Source organism: Microcaecilia unicolor, chromosome 1 (genome assembly GCF_901765095.1).
Source record: "Microcaecilia unicolor chromosome 1, aMicUni1.1, whole genome shotgun sequence".
Classification (NCBI taxonomy): Eukaryota; Metazoa; Chordata; class Amphibia; order Gymnophiona; family Siphonopidae; genus Microcaecilia; species Microcaecilia unicolor.
In genome coordinates, this window is record NC_044031.1 from 484,095,140 (window position 1) to 484,114,532 (window position 19,393).

The window sequence follows — 19,393 nt, forward strand, 5'->3', positions numbered from 1 at the left end:
TAACAGTTCAACTATACAACAAAGTCACTCACGGACATGAAATGCAACCTCTTAATATACTTCACCCTAATTCTCAGTAGGATCAGACATGTCTTTTGCTGTTCCACCAAACTTTGGTCCAAAGGGTTTCTTCCCTGCTTTCTCCATTCATCTGTCAGTCCTCTGCAGGGCAAAGTTCCCTTTTTATGGCACTGTGGTGGTCGACTTTTGGCGTTGCAGGCGCTTCTGGCCTTTACCCACTCGTTGCCATTTTGGCGGCAGCCCCCTCGATGGACCACGTTTTACCGCCCCCACCGAGGAGGACGCCTCCGCCATGTCCTCCACTGGCAAGATCTCACTCGCTTCTACGAGTGTTCGGATTTGGTGCATTTTTCCCTCCTTGTAGAAGACCAGTGCAAAAGGGTGTCTCCATTTATATCGGATTCCCAATTCCTGTAGTCGTCTGGTCACAGGTTTCAGGTCTGCCCTTCGCTTTAATGTAGTTGCAGCTAGGTCTTGGTATATTTCTACTGCGTAGGAGTCCCATTTAAAGTTTGGGGTCTGCCGTGCCGCTTTTGCCACTTGTTCCTTCAGTTTGTAATCCCGAAAGCAGACAATTATATCTTTAGGTAAATTCGCTCGTGGGGACCCCAACGCTCGATGAGCCCTTTCCAGGAGAATCGATGCCGGTTCCATTGTAGTGCCCCCCGTTGCCAGCAGGTCACTCACCAGTCTCTGTATAGTGTCTTCGCAGTCCAGATATGCAGGGGACTCCGGTAATCCTCGAAAGCGCAGATTGCTTCTGCGGCTTCGGTTCTCAAGGTCCTCCAGTTTGTCTAAAATCTGCTGCTGCGCCTGCTGGCTCTCAGTGGTGCGCTGCTCTAGGGTCTCTATCGATTCAGAGTGGGCATCTAATCGGGTCTCTGCTTCCTCAATTCTGGTGCCAAGCTCCCTTATTTCGCCCTTTAATTCAGCCCCCATATTGATTAATTCACTCCGCATGGCTTTAAGATCAGACCTTATTTCTTGTAGCCATTTCTGCCACTCAGGTCCCATCTCCTCTTCTGTCCCCTCTTGATCTGCACCTGACTCAGGGTCTGTTCCAGGCAGCTGTTCGGTGCGGGGCAAAATCGTCGCCTGTTCTGGGCGATTTGATTGCACGGTCGCCATTTTGTTTTTACTTCGCGGTGTCGACGAGTAAGCAAAGCGGGAGAGATCGATCTTTTCCAACTCTCCCTGCATTCGATTCTCACGCTGTCTCCTTCACCTGCACCTCCGCTCTTAATGGGCCGCTACTCCGTTCGCGGATCGGGCTTTTTATCGTCTTTTCCCCATGTGTGACACGGAGCTCCGCTTTCAGGCAACCATGTCACCCGGTGACGTCACTTCCTCCCTCGAAAATTGGTTAATTAACAAAAATGTGAGCGGTGTATATAGCAAGAAATTGAGGTTTTTCACGGAGGACTGTAGTCACTAGTAGTTGTGGTTTTAGCACAGCAAGAAGAAATGAAAATACGGCCACTGAGGGTGTGAATTACAGGAAACACGATGAAGAATCAAAGAACGTTTATTGACCCAGCACAGATTGTGTTGGGCCTCTGCTTGCATCAGGAGTTTAAACACATAAAACAAAACATGAACATTAACATAGTGCACAACATTAAAAGTTAACATTAAAATAAATGATAAAAACTTTATTCAAATGTAGGCAATTAACACATTGCACAAATACAGTATCAGAAATATGTAGATAATGTATACATTAGCATATATAAATGTATAAATTAGCATTATACACATTTTAAACAATTTTAAACATAAAAATATGAAGTGTGAACATTATCTGAAATGGTGTCAGGATTGGTCAATAAACAAGCAGTTCCTTGATTCTTCATCATGTTTCCTGTGGATCTTCCATTTGTTTCCTGGCGATACTCTTTCTTGCTGTGGTATTTGTTCTTGGTTTTTTTTTCTCTGTTGCGCTTAGGCCTAAACTTTTGGCATTATGGTCAGTTGGTTCCTAGACAGGATGCAGAATGATTTCATCTCAAAATGATCCTGTTACATAACCCTGCTTATCTTAGGAAAGAACAGTTTAATGCACTTATTGTCCCCTGATGACCCAAAATGAGCCAGATATGGATTTTTTTTTTAGGTTTGATATTTGCTTTTTCCAGATCCCAAGCTCGAGGAGAGTTACTCTCAGGTTAACATGTCTTAATGTATACATAGGGCAATGGAGGGTGCAGTGCCTTGCCCATTGTGGCCTTTTAACTCTTCCCAGTTTCCGTAGAAACCTGAACATCCCAAAGAAAGTGAGGGCCCCTGTTTTTATAAGGCAGCGGTAAGCCCAATGCGGGCTTACCACTCACTAAAAGGGAAGTACTGCTGGCGGTAGTTCCTACCCCCAACCCCCGGTTAGCACATTAGCCCTCACCGCCACCATAGTGGGTAGCAGTAAGTGCTCCCCCCTGAAGTGGCCGCACAGCAAATGCTTCACTTGCCGCACAGCCATTTCCTGAAAAAAGGAAAGACCTGTCTTTTACCCCCTGCGGTAAAAGAGACCTTAGCATGCATCAAAAACACACATCGAAGCCAGCGCAGGCCCCCTTTTGCCGCAGCTTCGTAAAAGGGGCACTAAATGTTCTTGGTTATGATTTTTCTATGTGTATTACTGTAGCTCTATTCTGGCATTTACATCACACAATTCTGTGTGCTTTAAAAATGGGGGGGGGGGGGGGGAGAGAGAGAGAGTGGCAAAAAGATAGTAGTGTGGCTGGTGGATCCTCTTCTACTTCTATCCCTCTGCCTGTCGGCGTACCCCAGGGTTCTGTTCTTGGTCCCCTCCTCTTTTCTATCTACACTTCTTCCCTTGGTTCATTAATCTCATCCCATGGCTTTTCCTACCATCTCTATGCTGATGACTCCCAAATCTACCTTTCTACCCCTGATATCTCACCTTGCATCCAAACCAAAGTTTCAGCGTGCTTGTCTGACATTGCTGCCTGGATGTCTCAACGCCACCTGAAATTAAATATGACCAAACTGAGCTTCTCATTTTCCCCCCCAAACCCACCTCCCCGCTCCCCCCGTTTTCTATTTCTGTTGATGGCTCTCTCATTCTCCCTGTCTCCTCAGCTCGAAACCTTGGGGTCATCTTTGACTCTTCTCTCTCCTTCTCTGCTCATATCCAGCAGATCGCCAAAACCTGTCGTTTCTTTCTTTACAACATCCGTAAAATCCGCCCCTTTCTTTCCGAGCACTCTACCAAAACCCTCATCCACAACCTTGTCACCTCTCGTTTAGACTACTGCAATCTGCTTCTTGCTGGCCTCCCACTTAGTCACCTCTCCCCCTCCAGTCGGTTCAAAACTCTGCTGCCCGTCTCGTCTTCCGCCAGGGTCGCTTTACTCATACTACCCCTCTCCTCAAGACCCTTCACTGGCTCCCTATCCGTTTTCGCATCCTGTTCAAACTTCTTCTACTAACCTATAAATGTATTCACTCTGCTGCTCCCCAGTATCTCTCCACACTCGTCCTTCCCTACACCCCTTCCCGTGCACTCCGCTCCATGTTTAAATCCTTCTTATCTGTTCCCTTCTCCACTACTGCCAACTCCAGACTTCGCGCCTTCTGTCTCGCTGCACCCTACGCCTGGAATAAACTTCCTGAGCTCCTACGTCTTGCCCCATCCTTGGCCACCTTTAAATCTAGACTGAAAGCCCACCTCTTTAACATTGCTTTTGACTCGTAACCACTCGCCTCCATCTACCCTCCTCTCTTCCTTCCCGTTCACATTCATTGATTTGATTTGCTTACTTTATTTATTTTTTGTCTATTAGATTGTAAGCTCTTTGAGCAGGGACTGTCTTTCTTCTATGTTTGTGCAGCGCTGCGTATGCCTTGTAGCGCTATAGAAATGCTAAATAGTAGTAGTAGTAGTAATTTGCTGTGTTGTGAAAGTGGCCCTGAGCACAGGTGGGAAATCAGTGTTATATGTTCACTGCTATACAGAAAAATAAGACATCAAGAAACGGTAATACTGAGTGCTCTGCTGGCTCACTACCAGGACTATAGTAAATTATAGTACAAAAACCAGTGCAGTTTTATTTTTCAATTTGCTAAAACAGTAGACAACTGTTACATGGCCAGACCAATTAGGCTACTCATAGAATGGAAACTGTACTTGGTATTTTGCCCTGTTCCCTTTTTACATTGATTCTAATATAAATCTGGTGAATTATGTTTAAAGGAGAACCAAAAGCCCAAGCCGACTAGAACCTCTCAACATACCCTTAGGTTTTTTTTTTTTCGTCTGAGCCCGTGATCCTTAAGAACTGCTCTTTGGATTCTGTTTTCTAGATCCAGTTGTGGTAAATATGTAATGAGAGAACAGTTTCTTCATCACCTTTGCAAAGTAAAAAGCTGCTAAGCTGTCTTGTACTCAAAAGGAGGTAGATGTTGAGATTAGGGGTTCAAGTATTTTGTTGCTTTCTGTTCATTCCTGTTCTTACTGATCCTTCAGGAGGATCATTACTACCATCTGTTCTTAAGCTGGAACAAATGAAAAACTCTATATTCTGAAAATTCTGTTTCAGATTTCTGCTGCATCTCGATTATATTAGAACAAGCTTAGGGGCCCTTTTACTAAGCTGCAGCTAAAAATGCCTTGCTGTGGGGCACACTCTGGTGTCCCATGGAAGCTTTGGGATTGGCACTTGCTACCCACGCATAAGTGCATAAGTACATAAGTATTGCCATACTGGGAAAGACCAAAGGTCCATCAAGCCCAGCATCCTGTTTCCAACAGTGGCCAATCCAGGTCACAAATACCTGGCAAGATCCCAAAAAAGTACAAAAACATTTTATACTGCTTATCCCAGAAATAGTGGATTTTCCCCAAGTCAATTTAATAACGGTCTAAGGACTTTTCCTTTAGGAAGCCGTCCAAACCTTTTTAAAACTCCGCTAAGCTAACCGCCTTTACCACATTCTCTGGCAACGAATTCCAGAGTTTAATTACACGTTGAGCGAAGAAAACTTTTCCCTGATTTGTTTTAAATTTACTACATTGTAACTTCATCGCATGCCCCCTAGTCCTAGTATTTTTGGAAAGCATAAACAGACACTTCACATCTACCTGTTCAACTCCACTCATTATTTTATAGACCTCTATCATATCTCCCCTCAGCCGCCTTTTCTCCAAGAGCCCTAGCCGTAAAATTTAATTTTTTTAGTTCTGGGGGTGGAGAGGGGCATGTTCTGCACTAATCATTTAGCACAGCTACATTGTCACATGCTAACCAATTAGCGTGTGGTTAGCGCATGAGCTTTTTTTTGCCTACAAAGTAGGTTTACCCCGTAGTAAAAATGGCCGTAGTGTGCATGAATGACTCTTGTAAGGATACGCTAAGGCTGCTTTTTACAGCAGTTTGGTACAGGGCTGGCTCAAGGGGTTGTGGCGCCCTGGACCAATTTTTGCATTTTACAGCCCCCTCCCCCTCCATACCTCCACCTCTCACCTTCTCCACCCCCTCCTTTGGGGTCAAATACAATTCAGTAACATGACATTCTCCATCATACATCCAAACAGCTCATGTGTATTTACTATGGATATCAAGAAAATTGGATAGGTCAGTGTCCCAAGGTCTGTGACCCAGATGTGTGGAGAGGCTAAAGGGGGCAGGATGGGGTAGCATGGGACATGGCGGCCCAAGATGGACAATGGGGGCACTTTTGAACACAGCTGCCTCCTCCACCTAGTTACCTCTGTTACTAATGGTATTATACACATGGAACACATTCCAGGGAATTATGAGCCAAAACAAAATCAAAATAATTCACCAGGATAATAGCATATTAACAAGAACATTATTTTCAGTATTCTGGAAATATGCGCATGTACTTTAACACTTGGCTTCCCAGTCAGCTCTAGCTCCCCAGTCCAGCATCTTCCTGTTGGCCTTGTGAACAGTGATATTCATCATCACTGTAACACAGGGCCGCTGAGAGGGGGAGCAGGGGGCAAAATTCCCTGGGCCCGATCTCCAAGGAGGGCCCGGCGCCAGGCCTTTGGAGGGCCCCGACAATCACTGCAGATACAGGAACAAAACTTTTTACTGCCCCACAGGAATGATAAGTTTTGTTCCCACAGTAAAAAGAAATCTCTTCCTCCCCGCAGGTCTTGCCTACAGGATCTTGCAGCTGGCAGCAATTCAGTCAGAGAGGCCATCTCTGGCCTTCCTTCTGCCATGTCCCACCCTCTCTACTGCAACTTCTTGTTTAGCATCAAAACAGAAAGTTGCAGAAGGAGGGCCACAGAGATAGCCTCTGACTGTAAATTGCAAATTGCTGCAGGCAGCTGTAGATAAGACTAGTGGGGAGGAGGAAGGGAAGGGAGGAGAGCAGCTGGTGGTGGTGGGGGCAGCGGGAGGGGGGGCCCTGAAGATTTTTTGCCCCAGGCCCAGCTTTGTCTCTCAGCAGCCCTGCTGTAACAGAAATTCTGTGGCTACTGGTAACCATAAAATAATTTGCCTATCAATGGCCACCAGGTTTGGATGAGGTATTATCTGTATTAGTTGTACATAATGGTTAGAACAGTGGGCTGAGAACAGCGCCTTGAGATCTTAGACAAGTCACTTAACCCTCCATTACTTCAAGTACAAACTTCAATAGTAAGCCTTCAGGAAAATGCCTGTTGTACCTGAATGTAAGTCACACTGAACCACAATTGAGAATGGCGAGCTAAATTGTAAAACAATACTAAACCTTTAAAGTCATGTAGGACTTATAAAGCAGATGTACACCATAGCACTTATTTCCAGGAGCCACACAACAAGCGCCTAAATAGGAAACATATCGGTGGGCACTAGAACATTATGTTTCAACAATTTTTATTGATAATCCAGCATGTTAAACTTTTCCAATACATCAACCTTACAAAATGTGGGGTATCAAAACATGCTGCTTATAAACAACATAATATTGTTCCAGATCCAAACTGTTTTACATTTTTCCCCCTCCATCCCCCTCCCAAGTAATGCATTCCCCACTTTAAACATTACATAATAAGAACACTATATCTTAACCTGAATTGGTCAATAACTCCACAGATATAATGTATATGGGTCACTTCCCCCCCCCCCCCCCCCCCCCCCCCCCCGTAGGCACTAGAACATTAATATACCTACTAAACAAAATGGATTAGTACAGATTGATTCCATACAGACATTCAATGCTATCAGATAACTGGCCTCTTTCGCAAATGCAGAACACAGGCAGGCTCTCACCAAGAATGGAATAAGTAACCACAAACTAAAAGCAGAAATATGTAGACATAAATTAAAAAACTGAAACCCCAAGAAGCCCAACTCTGCATACAGTGTAACATCAGAGAAATAGAAGCCTTTCCTTCTGAACTGTATAAAATAAAGATAGCAGATTTACATTTTAAAAATTGACACATTCCACGTAGCTAAATTTAAAATATATAAACAGAAAAGCTAAATTAGAAAATAAATATTGACTTAATGTAATACATTTTTTAACCAGCTTATGGAGGCCAAAGGACCCAAGGAAGGAGATTCTGGCCTCTGAAATCTAGTCAAAAACTGTATTTGGTCCAATATTTTCTGTTAATGTGGAGTAACCATCTTTTATATTTCACCCTAAATTACAAGTAAACTTTTTTTTTTCTACCTTTGTTGTGAGACCATTTAATTTTTTCTAATTATGTAGGTCATTCAGGGTCTCTGGTTATTATTTTCCTGTTTTCTCTTAACTTTTTCCAGGTCTCATATCCAATTTTCTCTCTGTGTTGTCATCACTTCATCTTTCTTCTATTTTACTGACTATTTCCACTCAGATATCATTCATTCTTAGTATCCAGTTTTCAAACTTTTTTTTTGGTTACTGCTTTCCATATCTTTCCTTCATCCAGGCCCACCCATTCTGCTTCTTATTATACAGGCTTTCACTAACCTCTTCTCCATGTTTCTCTCTCCCATCTCCCAGCTATACAGCATCTCATGTCTGACTGTCTTTCTCTTTCCCCTTATCCATGCACCACCTTCTCTCTATGTTTTTCTCTCCTTCCCAACATACAGCATCTCCTGTCTGGTCTCTCTCTTTTCTCTCATCCATGCAGCATATTCTCTGTGATTCTCTTCCCTCTTCCCAGTCATGTAGCATCTCCTTTCTCTTGCCCCCACCCCCAATCCAGAATGTCCTTTCTTTCTCCACTTTCTACGTAGCACCTCCTTTGTCTCTGCCCCCTCCCCACTGAATCACCATGCATGATTTCCTTTCTCTCTCCCTTCCCCAATCCAGCAATCCAGGATCTTTTTTCTCTCTACCTGCCCTGCAGCATCTCCTCTCTTTCTGCCTCCACTCCCTTCCCCAGCCATGCAGCATCTCCTCTTAAATCACACCCACCTAAGATTGCCCCTCTGTTTCTCTTATCTCCTATCATCCAACATTTGCCCCTCTGTCTCTCATCCTCTTTCTTCCCTAACATTGCCCTTCTATCATCCCTCAGTATCCATATTGTGCTCTCTCTCTCTGTCTCTCTCTCTCTCTCAAGACTACCGCTAGGTGTCTGTGGCCATTTTGAGAAAGGAGCCATGATGGGTAGGAGCAAGTGGGCATCACTCCTGCCCGTAAGACCCCACTAGACCACCAGGGTTGGAAAAGGTAGGCCAGGGAGGGTCTGTGGGGGTGGGAGGAGGTTGGGAGGTCTGGTCTGGGGCTTATTGGCCTTGGGGGAGGGTGAAAGTCTATCAGGTGAAGGGAGGGGGCAGCAGAAACCCCCGTGGCCTGTACCCAGAAGTTAACTGGGCACCAGCTGATATTCAGACTAATGCCAGTTTAGCTCCATGCATAAAATTAGAACAGCCTTTACTGTCCTAACCAAGGCCGGCTCAAGGGACTATGGTGTCCTGGGTGAACTTTTGCATAGGCACCTCCCTCAACTCCCTCTGGTGGTAAAGGGTGCCAAAATCTTGAATCCTGGTCTGGCATTTCTCCCTCTTCCCTCGCCCCCCACTACCTGCAGGAGGAAGGAAAGAGAAGGAGAGCTGCTAGACCAGGATTTTTACACACTTTATCACCAGCACCCTGAGCCAGTGCCTCAACTGGCCATAGGTTGAGCCAGCGCTGGCCCTAACTTAACCAGTTAGTGGTCTGAATATTGCTGCTAACCAGTTAAGTACTGGCTTTGCTCACGGACTGCCACGGCAGTCACCAGACAGTGCAGGAGTGGTTAGAGCTGATATTTAGTGGCATTGTCCAGTTAAGTGTTATTCAGTGCGGTTTTTTTCCAGCAAAAAAGGTGCCAGTACTCAAATGCCAGGACAATCTTCAGGGGTGGGGTGATCACTGAGGGACTCACCCCACAATAGCCAGGCCCCCTGCAACCAGTCACAGAATCTGACAAGGCAGAATTGTTGTGTAGAGCCTGAGCTCGTTCATTAAAACTTGGGGGACTATGGATCAATTTTAGCACACAATGGAAAAGTTGCTGGTACTCAGTACCCCTAAGTACCCCCTCAAGTCCTGGTGGTGTTGAATTTCAGTGAGTAGGCAGGAGGCTGTTCTGACTGGTTAAATCGTGTTGAATAACAGGCACCTAGTATTTAATAAAGGACTGCCATATGGCCTTCCAGCACATCGATGAATGCGTTATCCATCATTTTATGGATTCAACAGAAAAATTAATGCAAGGGATGATACAGGAAAGATGGACAATTTTGAGAATGTATTGCTCACCGAACCACTCTTTCATTCATATTAGCACAGTCTGTCAGGGGAAAAGAACCACAGAGTAAATTATAATTTATTACTGTAAAAAAAACATGTTTTGATACGCTTGTTACTTTTTTTTGGTGGGGGTAGGATGTTGGAATTTTGTGTGTGGATATGTATATATAGGAGTATAATTTAGCTTTTCCTCTGGAATTTGTCTGGTCACCATGAGGGTAATTTTGTAATAGGCTATCTAACTAGTGCACCAAGAATGTACATAAGTTATGGGAAAGAACATGCATACTTTTAATATAATACCCCACTGAAACTGCCCACACATGTTTACACCTGCTATTTAGTTTGGACAGATTTTGGGGCATATTTTACATGCATATTTTAGAAAATTCAAAAGTATGTGCTAAAGTCCAATCCTGCTCCATCTATGTTCCCAGGAATTCATCTGCTCCTCATAAGGTTAAAAAAAAAAAACCCTAAAACTTAAACACAGAAAAATTGCACAATGGCATTACACATACATTCAACCACATACACCATGAGGGCAGTTTAAAATAAACAATTTCTGTGCTTAAACCTCTGTTTTGTGTGTTTTTAATATTATCCCTCTTGTAGAGGCTGACTGAATTTTGATTTTGGTTTGTTACACTGCCAAAACCAGCCCAAAATCTGTTTACTGCCTGGTTTCAGTTTCAGCCAAAAGGTTATTTAAATTTTCAACCATGTTTTTGGTGGTAGCCAAAAATGTGTGCCTTGCCCCGTTTGTCTCCCAACCCCCCCCCCCCCCCCGAGTGTTTCTCCCCCACCCATAGTTCCCCCCCCCCCTCCTCCGGGCCTATCTTACAATTCCTGGAACAGGATTTTGCTATTGCAAACCTCAAGGGTGACAGGAAAAAAATATCAAGATGATCCAAAGTGGTGAGAACAATGTCTATATTGATTGCTGTATATTCAATCTTCATCAAAAACAAGTATTCAGTCAACACTGGCCGTGTTTCGGCTGTTCCAGCCTTTATCAGTATTAAACTTATAAATTTATTTATTTATTTGTTGCATTTGTATCCCACATTTTCCCACCTATTTGCAGGCTCAATGTGGCTTACATAGTACCATGAAGGCATTCGCCAGCTCCGGTATAGAAACAAATACAGGTTGATGTTATAGTCTTATAAGGTTTATAGATCTAGACAACAATTAGGAATAGTAGAGGAGGAGAGCTGTATAATATACATTATAAGGTTTAAGTTGTGCTGCAGAGATTTAGGCCCTTAAGTTGGGTCCTTAGGGTATGCCTTTTCGAACAATGAGGATCACTTCAGCAGCAAAATAACTACTACTGCTTATCACTTCTGTAGCGCTACAAGGCATACGCAGCGCTGTACACCATACATGAAAAGACAGTCCCTGTTCAAAGAGCTCACAATCTAAATAGGACAGGCAAACAGACAGAACAACTAAGAGGTAAGGGAATTACAGGGCAAGTGAGTAGTGGTTAGGAGTCAAAAGCAGTGTCAAAGTAGCCTGGATTTCAAAATGGCCAAAGATGGGGCCAGACGTACAGGCTTGGGAAGTCTATTCCAGGCGTGAGGTGCAGCGAGATAAAAGGAACAGAGTCTGGAATTAGCAGTAGAGGAGAAGGGGACAGACAAGGGAGATTTATCCACAGAACGGAGTACCCGAGGGGGGGGCGTAGGGAGAGATAAGAGAGGTACTGGGGAGCGGTAGAATGAATGCACTTATAGGTCACTAAGAGAACAGGTAAATACCTAGGCCGTACCTGGTATTACAGTGTCATCAGATAACCTCAAGGTATGGAGTGATGTGATCCCTATCAACATCTCACACAGTGACGAAAGAAAAGCACGGCATGTAACACCAAGACCATGTGGGTGGATATAGGAATGGGATATTTTACCCACATTCAAGTGGTGTGGTCTTAAAAATAGTCTATAGCTCTAAATCAAAAAGAAGATTAAAATGCAAATGAAGGTATTAAAATAAGCAGCAAAGTGGGACACGGAAGGGCCAAGAGAAGATGCAGTCAAGCCAAAAAATGGGCAAGTTGGTATTTTCAAAAATAAATACCAGAAGAGGTGGATATAAAATATGTATAAGGAAAATGTGAAAAAAAGTGAATAAGAATGTAAGATAAAAGTGTGAAGTAATGAATCTCCTCTAATGGGTGCAATGTGATAGTGCCATGGTATAAAGTAAAACATGCTAATAATGGTGTATTCTACAACAATGTTTCCCAAGTCCAGCCCTGGAGTACCCCTTGCCTGTTTGGTTTTCAGGATATCCACAATGAATATGCATGATAGATTTGCGTATAATGGAGGCAGTGTATGTAAATCATGCATTTTCATTGTGGATATTCTGAAAACCTGACTGGCAAGGGGTACTCCAGGGCTGGACTTGGGAAACACTGTTCTACGATATATAGAGTGTGTGTTTGTCATATTAAAACTGAAGTGAAGATCATAAAACGGACAGATTAAAAAATAGTTTTTAAAGCAAATACAAAGGCGGAGGAAATATGATCGGTACCTGCAATCATGACTGTTATCAAAAGTATCAGAAAGCCTGAGTAATGAAGAAAACCTGAGAAGCATATTAGTTGTAATCAGAATTTCATTTAAAGCAAACAGAAGAGGAAAAAGCCAAGAACTTATGTTCAATGTACCTTAAAACAGTTTAACATCGCCTGATTGTGGGCAATCTGTGCCCAAAATAGAGCTGTAGGAAAAGTGTACATTTTAATCAGAACATCGCTAACGTATACTAATAAAATGTGTTAACATGCTCTAGTCCTTAGTGTAGCGCATGATCTGGTGCGGGAGGTAATGGTGCTGGGGCCGCTTGATAACAGTGATCATAATATGATCGGATTTGATATTAGCTTTGAAGTATACATAGGAAATCAAATACGTTAGCGTTTAACTTTAAAAAAGGAGACTATGATAAAATGAGAAAAACGGTGAAAAAAACCCTAGAGAAGCAGCTGCGAGGGTCAAAAATTTACATCAGGCATGGATGCTGTTCAAAAACACCATCCTGGAAGCCCAGGCCAAATATATTCCGCATATTAAAAAAGGAGGACGGAAGACCAAACGACAGCCGGCGTGGTTAAAAAGTGATGTTACAGAAGCTATTAGAGTTAAAGAAAAACCTTCAGAAAATGGAAGAAGGAACCGACTGAAAATAATAAGAAACAGCATAAGGAATGTCAAGCCAAATGCAAAGAGCTGATAAGGAATGCTAAGAGGGACTTCGAAAAAAAAGATTGCGTTGGAGGCAAAAACACCTACATTTTTTAAATGTATATTAAAAGCAGGAAGCCGGCAAAAGAATCGGTTGGACCGCTAGATGACCGAGGAGTAAAAGGGGCGATCAGGGAAGACAAAGCCATAGCGGGGAGATTAAATGAATTCTTTGCTTCGGTCTTCACTGAGGAAGATTTGGGTGGGATACCGGTGCCGGAAATGGTATTCGAAGCTGACGAGTTGGAGAAATTTAATGAATTCTCTGTAAACCTGGGGGATGTAATGGTGCAGTTCTACAAACTGAAGAGTAGCAGATCTCCTGTACCGGATGGTATTCATCCCAGAGTACTGATATAACTGAAAAATGAGCTTGCGGAGCTATTGTTAGTAATATATAATTTATCCTTAAAATCGAGGGTGGCCAATGTAACATGTCCAGTGTCGTTGATATGTTGAAACCTTCTGCTCAGTGTGCTGCTGCGGCTAAGAAAGCAAATAGAATGTTAAGTATTATTAGGAAAGGAATGGAAAACAAAAATGAGGATGTTATAATGCCTTTGTATCACTCCATGGTGCGACCGTACCTCGAATATTGTGTTCAAGTCTGGTTGCCGCATCTCAAAAACAATATAGTGGAATTAGAAAAGGTGCAGAGAAGGGCGATGAAAATGATAAAGGGGATGGGACGACTTTCCTTTGAGAAAAGGCTAAAGCGGCTAGGGCTCTTCAGCTTGGAGAAAAGGCGGCTGAGAGGAGATATGATAGAGGTCTATAAAATAATGAGTGGAGTTGAACAGGTAGATGTGAAGAGTTTGTTTACGCTTTCTAAAAATACTAGGACTAGGGGGCATGCGATGTAGCTACAATGTATTCAATTTAAAACAAATCGGAGAAATGTTTTCTTCACTCAACGTGTAATTAAACTCTGGAATTAGTTGCCAGAGAATGTGGTAAAGGCGGTTAGCTTAGCGGAGTTTAAAAAAGGTTTGGACGGCTTCGTAAAGGAAAAGTCCATAGACCATTATTAAATGGACTTGGGGAAAATCCACCATTTTTGGGATAAGCAGTATAAAATGTTTTGTACATTTTTGGGATCTTGCTGGGTATTTGTGACCTGGATTGGCCACTGTTGGAAACAGGATGCTGGGCTTGATGGTCTTTCCTAGTATGGCAGTACTTGTGTACTTATATTATGTACTTTTTTTTTCTGTACCGATTTTTTTTTGTTAGGCGTGATGTATAGAATGTAGCCTATAGTGTTGCTAATTAAAGTATCACTGTATATCTGTCCAATTGTGCATGAAAATGATATACTTCAGTTTTTTCATTCTTGAAACAAACAAAAAACTATGGGGCTCATTTTTAAAAGAGAAAAACATCTAAAAAATGGCATAAATGTGCATTTGGACGTTTTTTCTGACAAAAACATCCAAAATGGTATTTTTTAAACCAATTTTTAGACATTTTTCTATGATGTCCATCAGAAATGCGTTCAGATCTCAAGGGGGCATGCTATGGGCATGTTAAGTGCAGGATCTGGGCGTTCCTAACACTTGGACGTTTTTCAGCCATAATGAATATAGCCTGTGAGAATAGTGGAGTTGCCTGTGTGTTGAATTGATTTATGTTTTACTCAAAAGTATTATATTACGGAATAACACATTTTTACTTCCATGTAAGCAAATTTTTGTAATACATTCTGTTTACTTAAGTATTTTGACCTAGTACTTTGAACAATATTGCCCAGAGGGTTTACAGTCCTAAGGGCCCTGTTTATTAAGACGCACTTGTGTCTTTAGCACGCACCTAAAATTAGCGTGCACTAAACTCTAGAGATACCCATATATTCCTATCAGTGTCTTTTGTGTTTAGGATGCACTGAAAATGCTAGCGTGCCCTTAGCACTGCTTAGTAAACAGTGCCCCAAGTTTGTACCTGAGACTATGGAGGGTTAAGTGATATGCCCAAGATCACAAGGGGCAGAAGTAGGATTTGATCCATGGATTCCTGGTTCTTGGGCCATTGCTCTAACCATTAGGCTACTCTTCCATTCCACTTAAAGCAATCTATTGCAGAACAAAAAACAAAGCTACGTTTTCAGATTTATTCCATATTTTCAGTATTTGCATATGGGTCAATACATTGAAAAAGATGCATAAACTAACAAAATAATGTTTGAAAGAAATAACTTACTGTAAGCAATTTAGTTGTCTGGTATTGATTTGCAGATAGTGCAATCATATTTTTCTACTGTATTTAAGTGTATTGTAAGATGTATAGATTTTCAGCCCTCTGAACGATGAGGCACAACATAATTGTCATATTCTAAGTCAGAACATAGGAGGGTGAAGTTGTCACTGGTAGTTTATCATTTACTTGATGATGTTCTGCCCTTTCACTGGGATGATTGGCATTGCAGCCTAAATCAGAGTATAGGACATCATTATTAGAGAAGACTCAGAAGTCTTGAACCAAAATCTTCTTTTTTTTTTTTTTTTTAGTGCAGTAATCGAACAAGGAAAAATAACTAACAGTTCAGATGTGCTGGACAAGAGTTCTTGCCTTGCAAACTGGCAGTCTGTTCTCAACCAGCTCTCTCTCCATTCAAGAAAGAAGCTGGGAGCATTTCAACAGGCTAATAATGCTGTTCATACTTTTACACTGGTGAAATCTTGATAGTCATAGCTTGAAAGGATCATACAACAGAATACAACATAGACAGTTTCAGTTCTCAGAGGAGATATGCTGCAGACTATTAGATTGTAAGCTCTTTGAGCAGGGACTGTCTCTCTTTGTTAAATTGTACAGCGCTGCGTAACCCTAGTAGTGCTCTAGAAATGTTAAGTAGTAGTAGTAGTAGTAGTAGTAGACTAGATCTTACAGACTGGATGGAGAGAGAAAGGGGGAGCTACTTGCCCTGCATGCACATAGAACAAGGCAAGCCAATAGAATGAGTCCCATAAAACAAAGGGAACTGGACATGTGCTCTGAAAAATTACAGGGAACTACAGGATTACAAGGATTTGTAGTCTTATCTGCCTCTATGCATATGGGGTGGGGGGGGGGGGGGATGAAGAACAGATTCATAGAAGCATAGAATATTGACTACAGCTCAGGATCATCAGACTCATCTAGTCTACCCAATGTATTTATTTGTTGTAATGCATAGACCCCATTCTATTTGCAATGTTTATTTGTTAACTAAAGATTATCTATGCTTATACCATGCCATCTTGATTTCTATTACTGTTTTTTTTTACCTCCACCACCTCTTCTATGGTGGCTTTTCCATGCATCCATCATCCTGTTTGTGAACAATTTTTAAAAATGTTCTGTGAAGTATTAGGTTTGATGATCCTCCTAAGTCTACCCTCTTCCAACCTCATAGCTCTTGTACTAGAATTTTCTTTCTGTTAAAAAAATGTTTGCTTTTTATGCATTATTTATAGGTATAAGGCAGCGTTTTTCAACTGGTGTGCAGCAGCTGCTCCCCAGGTGTGCTGCAGAGAGTCCAGGAATCCCCTCCAGATCATAGGCATTGCGCGATTTGCCTCATCTTCCTCCTCCCACCCCTCTGATCTCTCTCCTCTCTGCTGCACTTCTTCAAACTTTGCGATTGCTAGTAGGTATTAGAACAGGCCTTCCTCTGGCCAGCCCCTGGGGCCTTCCTTCTGCCGCACAGGAGGGACATGGCGGAGGGAAGGCCTTGGGATGGCCAGAGGAAGGTCTGTTCTAATAGCATCCAGCAAATGCAATGTTTGTGGAATCGGAGCAAAGGAGAGGTGCGAGGAGGAAGGTAGGAAAAGATATTAGAGCCGCAGGAGCGGGGAGACAGGTATATAGGGAAGGGAAGGAAAAAGGGGAGACAGGCTGCACGTGAAGGGAAGAGGAAAACAACGATTGAATTGAGAATGAAAAGAGATTAGAGCCTTAGGAGAGAGGAGACAGGCATATGGAGAAGGGAAGGATAAAGGGGAAACAGGCTGCACATGAAGGGAAGAGGAAAAACAAGATTGATTTGAGAACGAGGAAGATACATTGAAGAAAGCTGAATGTGAAAGATCGTACCAGACAGACATAGGACAGGAGGTGAGAAAAGAAACTGCAAATGGAAAGCAGGCCCTGGAAACAGAGTTAAGAGCAAGGTCAGAGGCAAGTAGAACCAAAGTTTGGTGATTTTATTATTCCAATCATCTTGTTCCCAGAGTACAAAGGTAGGAAAAATGATTTTATTTTCAGTTTAGTGCTTTATTTTGCTCTATACAGGAGGACATACATGCATTTCTTTGTTTCTCTGGTGTGTTGCATGACACGCAGAATCCTGTATTTCTGCTTTGTCTTTGTCTGCATGTGTTTTGTGGTTCCCTCTTTTGTAGCAGGTGAGAGTTATGTTCTGTATCTGCAACTGAAGTAAAGGATTCTGCTGGCAGGTGGTGTCTGTGTAGGAATCTGTAGTAGTCCATCTTGTTCCAGTTTTCCAGTAGTAGGTAGATTGGTGGTGCTGTAATGTATTTCAGTAGCACAATTAAATTAAATTACTTCTGCAGGTTACAGGTAGGGGTGGTGATGGAGGAGATTACTCGTGGGATGGGTGGGGAAGGAATGGATCTTAGTGGGAATGAGTTGTACCTTGTAAATGTGGTGTGAGATGAAAAAAGATTGAAAATGACTGGTTTAAGGTATTTGAGCATCTTTATTAAAACCCCTCTCTTCCTACTTTCCTTAAACCAAGTTCTACATAATCATGTTCTTAAGGACCTGATTATGAAGGCCTCTTTTCCTATGGAGGCTGATATTCTAAACTAATTTTGTTGTAATATCTATTGTACTGTACATCCGGGTGGGGTTCAATTGTCTTAAATGTTGCATAACTATATGCAGTGAAATATTATGTCAGTGCTGTAGCAAGGGCGGCTGACACCCGGGGTGCGTCGCCGCTGCGCACCCCCCCCCCAGAGTGCAGTACGACGCCCCCCGGAGCGCATTCTTTCTTCAATTAGGAAGCGAGGGGCAGGTGAGAGGGCCGATCCGCCCCTGAGTGCACGTCGCTGGGAGCTGTGTCGGCTCCGCTGGTTCCTTGCTCTCTCAGCCCCTGTTCCGGGGCAGAGGGAGCAGGGAACCAGCGGAGCTGACACCCCCCCCCAGTGGCGTGCACCTGGGGAGAACCACCCCCCCTTCCTACGCCACTGGTTTATGTTGATTTTGCTATATGTAAATAATTGGAAATGTGTAAATTGTAGATGTATTATATCATTACTTTTCAAGTAAGTAAGACTGTTATAGCTAAACTGGCCTTGGGTGGCCTGGAAGACCCTCTGACATGGCTAATGAGAACATAGTATGCGCCCCATTGTACAAGCTGTTTGTAACTGTGGTCCAGCTTTAAAGGGTATAAATAAGTCTTCTAGCTAGGGTAGAAATTTAGAGTAGTAGTAGCTCTGATTAGCACATAACTGTAACTTTCCTTTGTGTGTTTTAAGCCTTTTATTGATGTATCTAATCCAGCAGTGGAGTATGGCCATTGTCAAGTTATTTTGACAAGTTCCAGATGGTACGGTGGAGCCCACCTCGAGTAGCTTGTGGGGAAGCGGGTTAATGAGCTGCGAGCTGACCCCTTTTATGAATCGCTCATTGTATACACAGCTGCAGCTCTAGTTGAGCATTGGAGAGGAAATGAGTAGAGGAAGAGCTGCTTTAGACGGTGTGGAAGCAGAAGGGGGCGTGGCCAGAACCTGGTACTGTTACAGGCCCCGACGTAGGATCCCCGCCCCGTCGCTCCGCCCCTGTCTCAGGATGCACCCGTGTGGTCAGGCTGCGGCGCGGTCTGCGGTGGTTTGAAGCAGCAAAGGCGAGCAGCCCAATCGGTTGCTATGGTGAGGAACCCGTTCACGTGACCAGGATGCTGCTTCGGGCAACTTGACGTCAGCAAAGGAAGGAGGGGAAGGCAGCTCGCTTGTAGCGAAAAAAAAAAGCGGTAGCAGCAGCCAGGCGGAGGATATACAACACGCATCTGTACTTACACAGCGGAGCCGCATCTGTTTTGGTTTTATAGGGGGTGCGTCTTGGTTGGTTTTGTTGCGTCCCCTCCCCCCACCCGCTTCCCTCTCGCGGTTGGGGAGCGTCCCAATGCCTGGACCTACCCAAGCGCTGTCCCCAAATGGAGAAAACAACAACGACCTCATTCAGGATAACGGGACCCTTATTCCCTTCAGGAAGCACACGGTGCGGGGGGAGCGGTCCTACAGGTGAGTGCTGCGACACAAAACACACACAGCGGGCGGGGGGGGGGGGGGGGAGGTTAACTGAGGTGCGGGGTTTAAATATAATCCCCGGGGAGAGGGAGGGGGGGGGGGGGTTGACGGCGTTATAAACTGCGAAGCTTGTTGACAGCCGAG

General features: G+C 43.4%; 1 protein-coding gene across 2 annotated transcripts in view; it reads left to right on the plus strand.

Moving 5' to 3' along the window:
- Positions 1-19,393, plus strand: part of MAPRE2 (microtubule associated protein RP/EB family member 2) — a 273,323-nt gene that overhangs the window by 114,848 nt on the left and 139,082 nt on the right. The window contains exon 1 of one of the 2 annotated variants that reach the window (XM_030214089.1): positions 18,910-19,243. The exons of the other annotated variant lie outside the window; for it this stretch is intronic. Within the exon in view, the coding sequence (XP_030069949.1) occupies positions 19,125-19,243 (119 nt within the window). The 5' untranslated portion in view covers positions 18,910-19,124. Of the gene's footprint in view, positions 1-18,909; positions 19,244-19,393 lie in introns of those variants that run through there. 2 annotated transcript variants of the gene reach the window in all.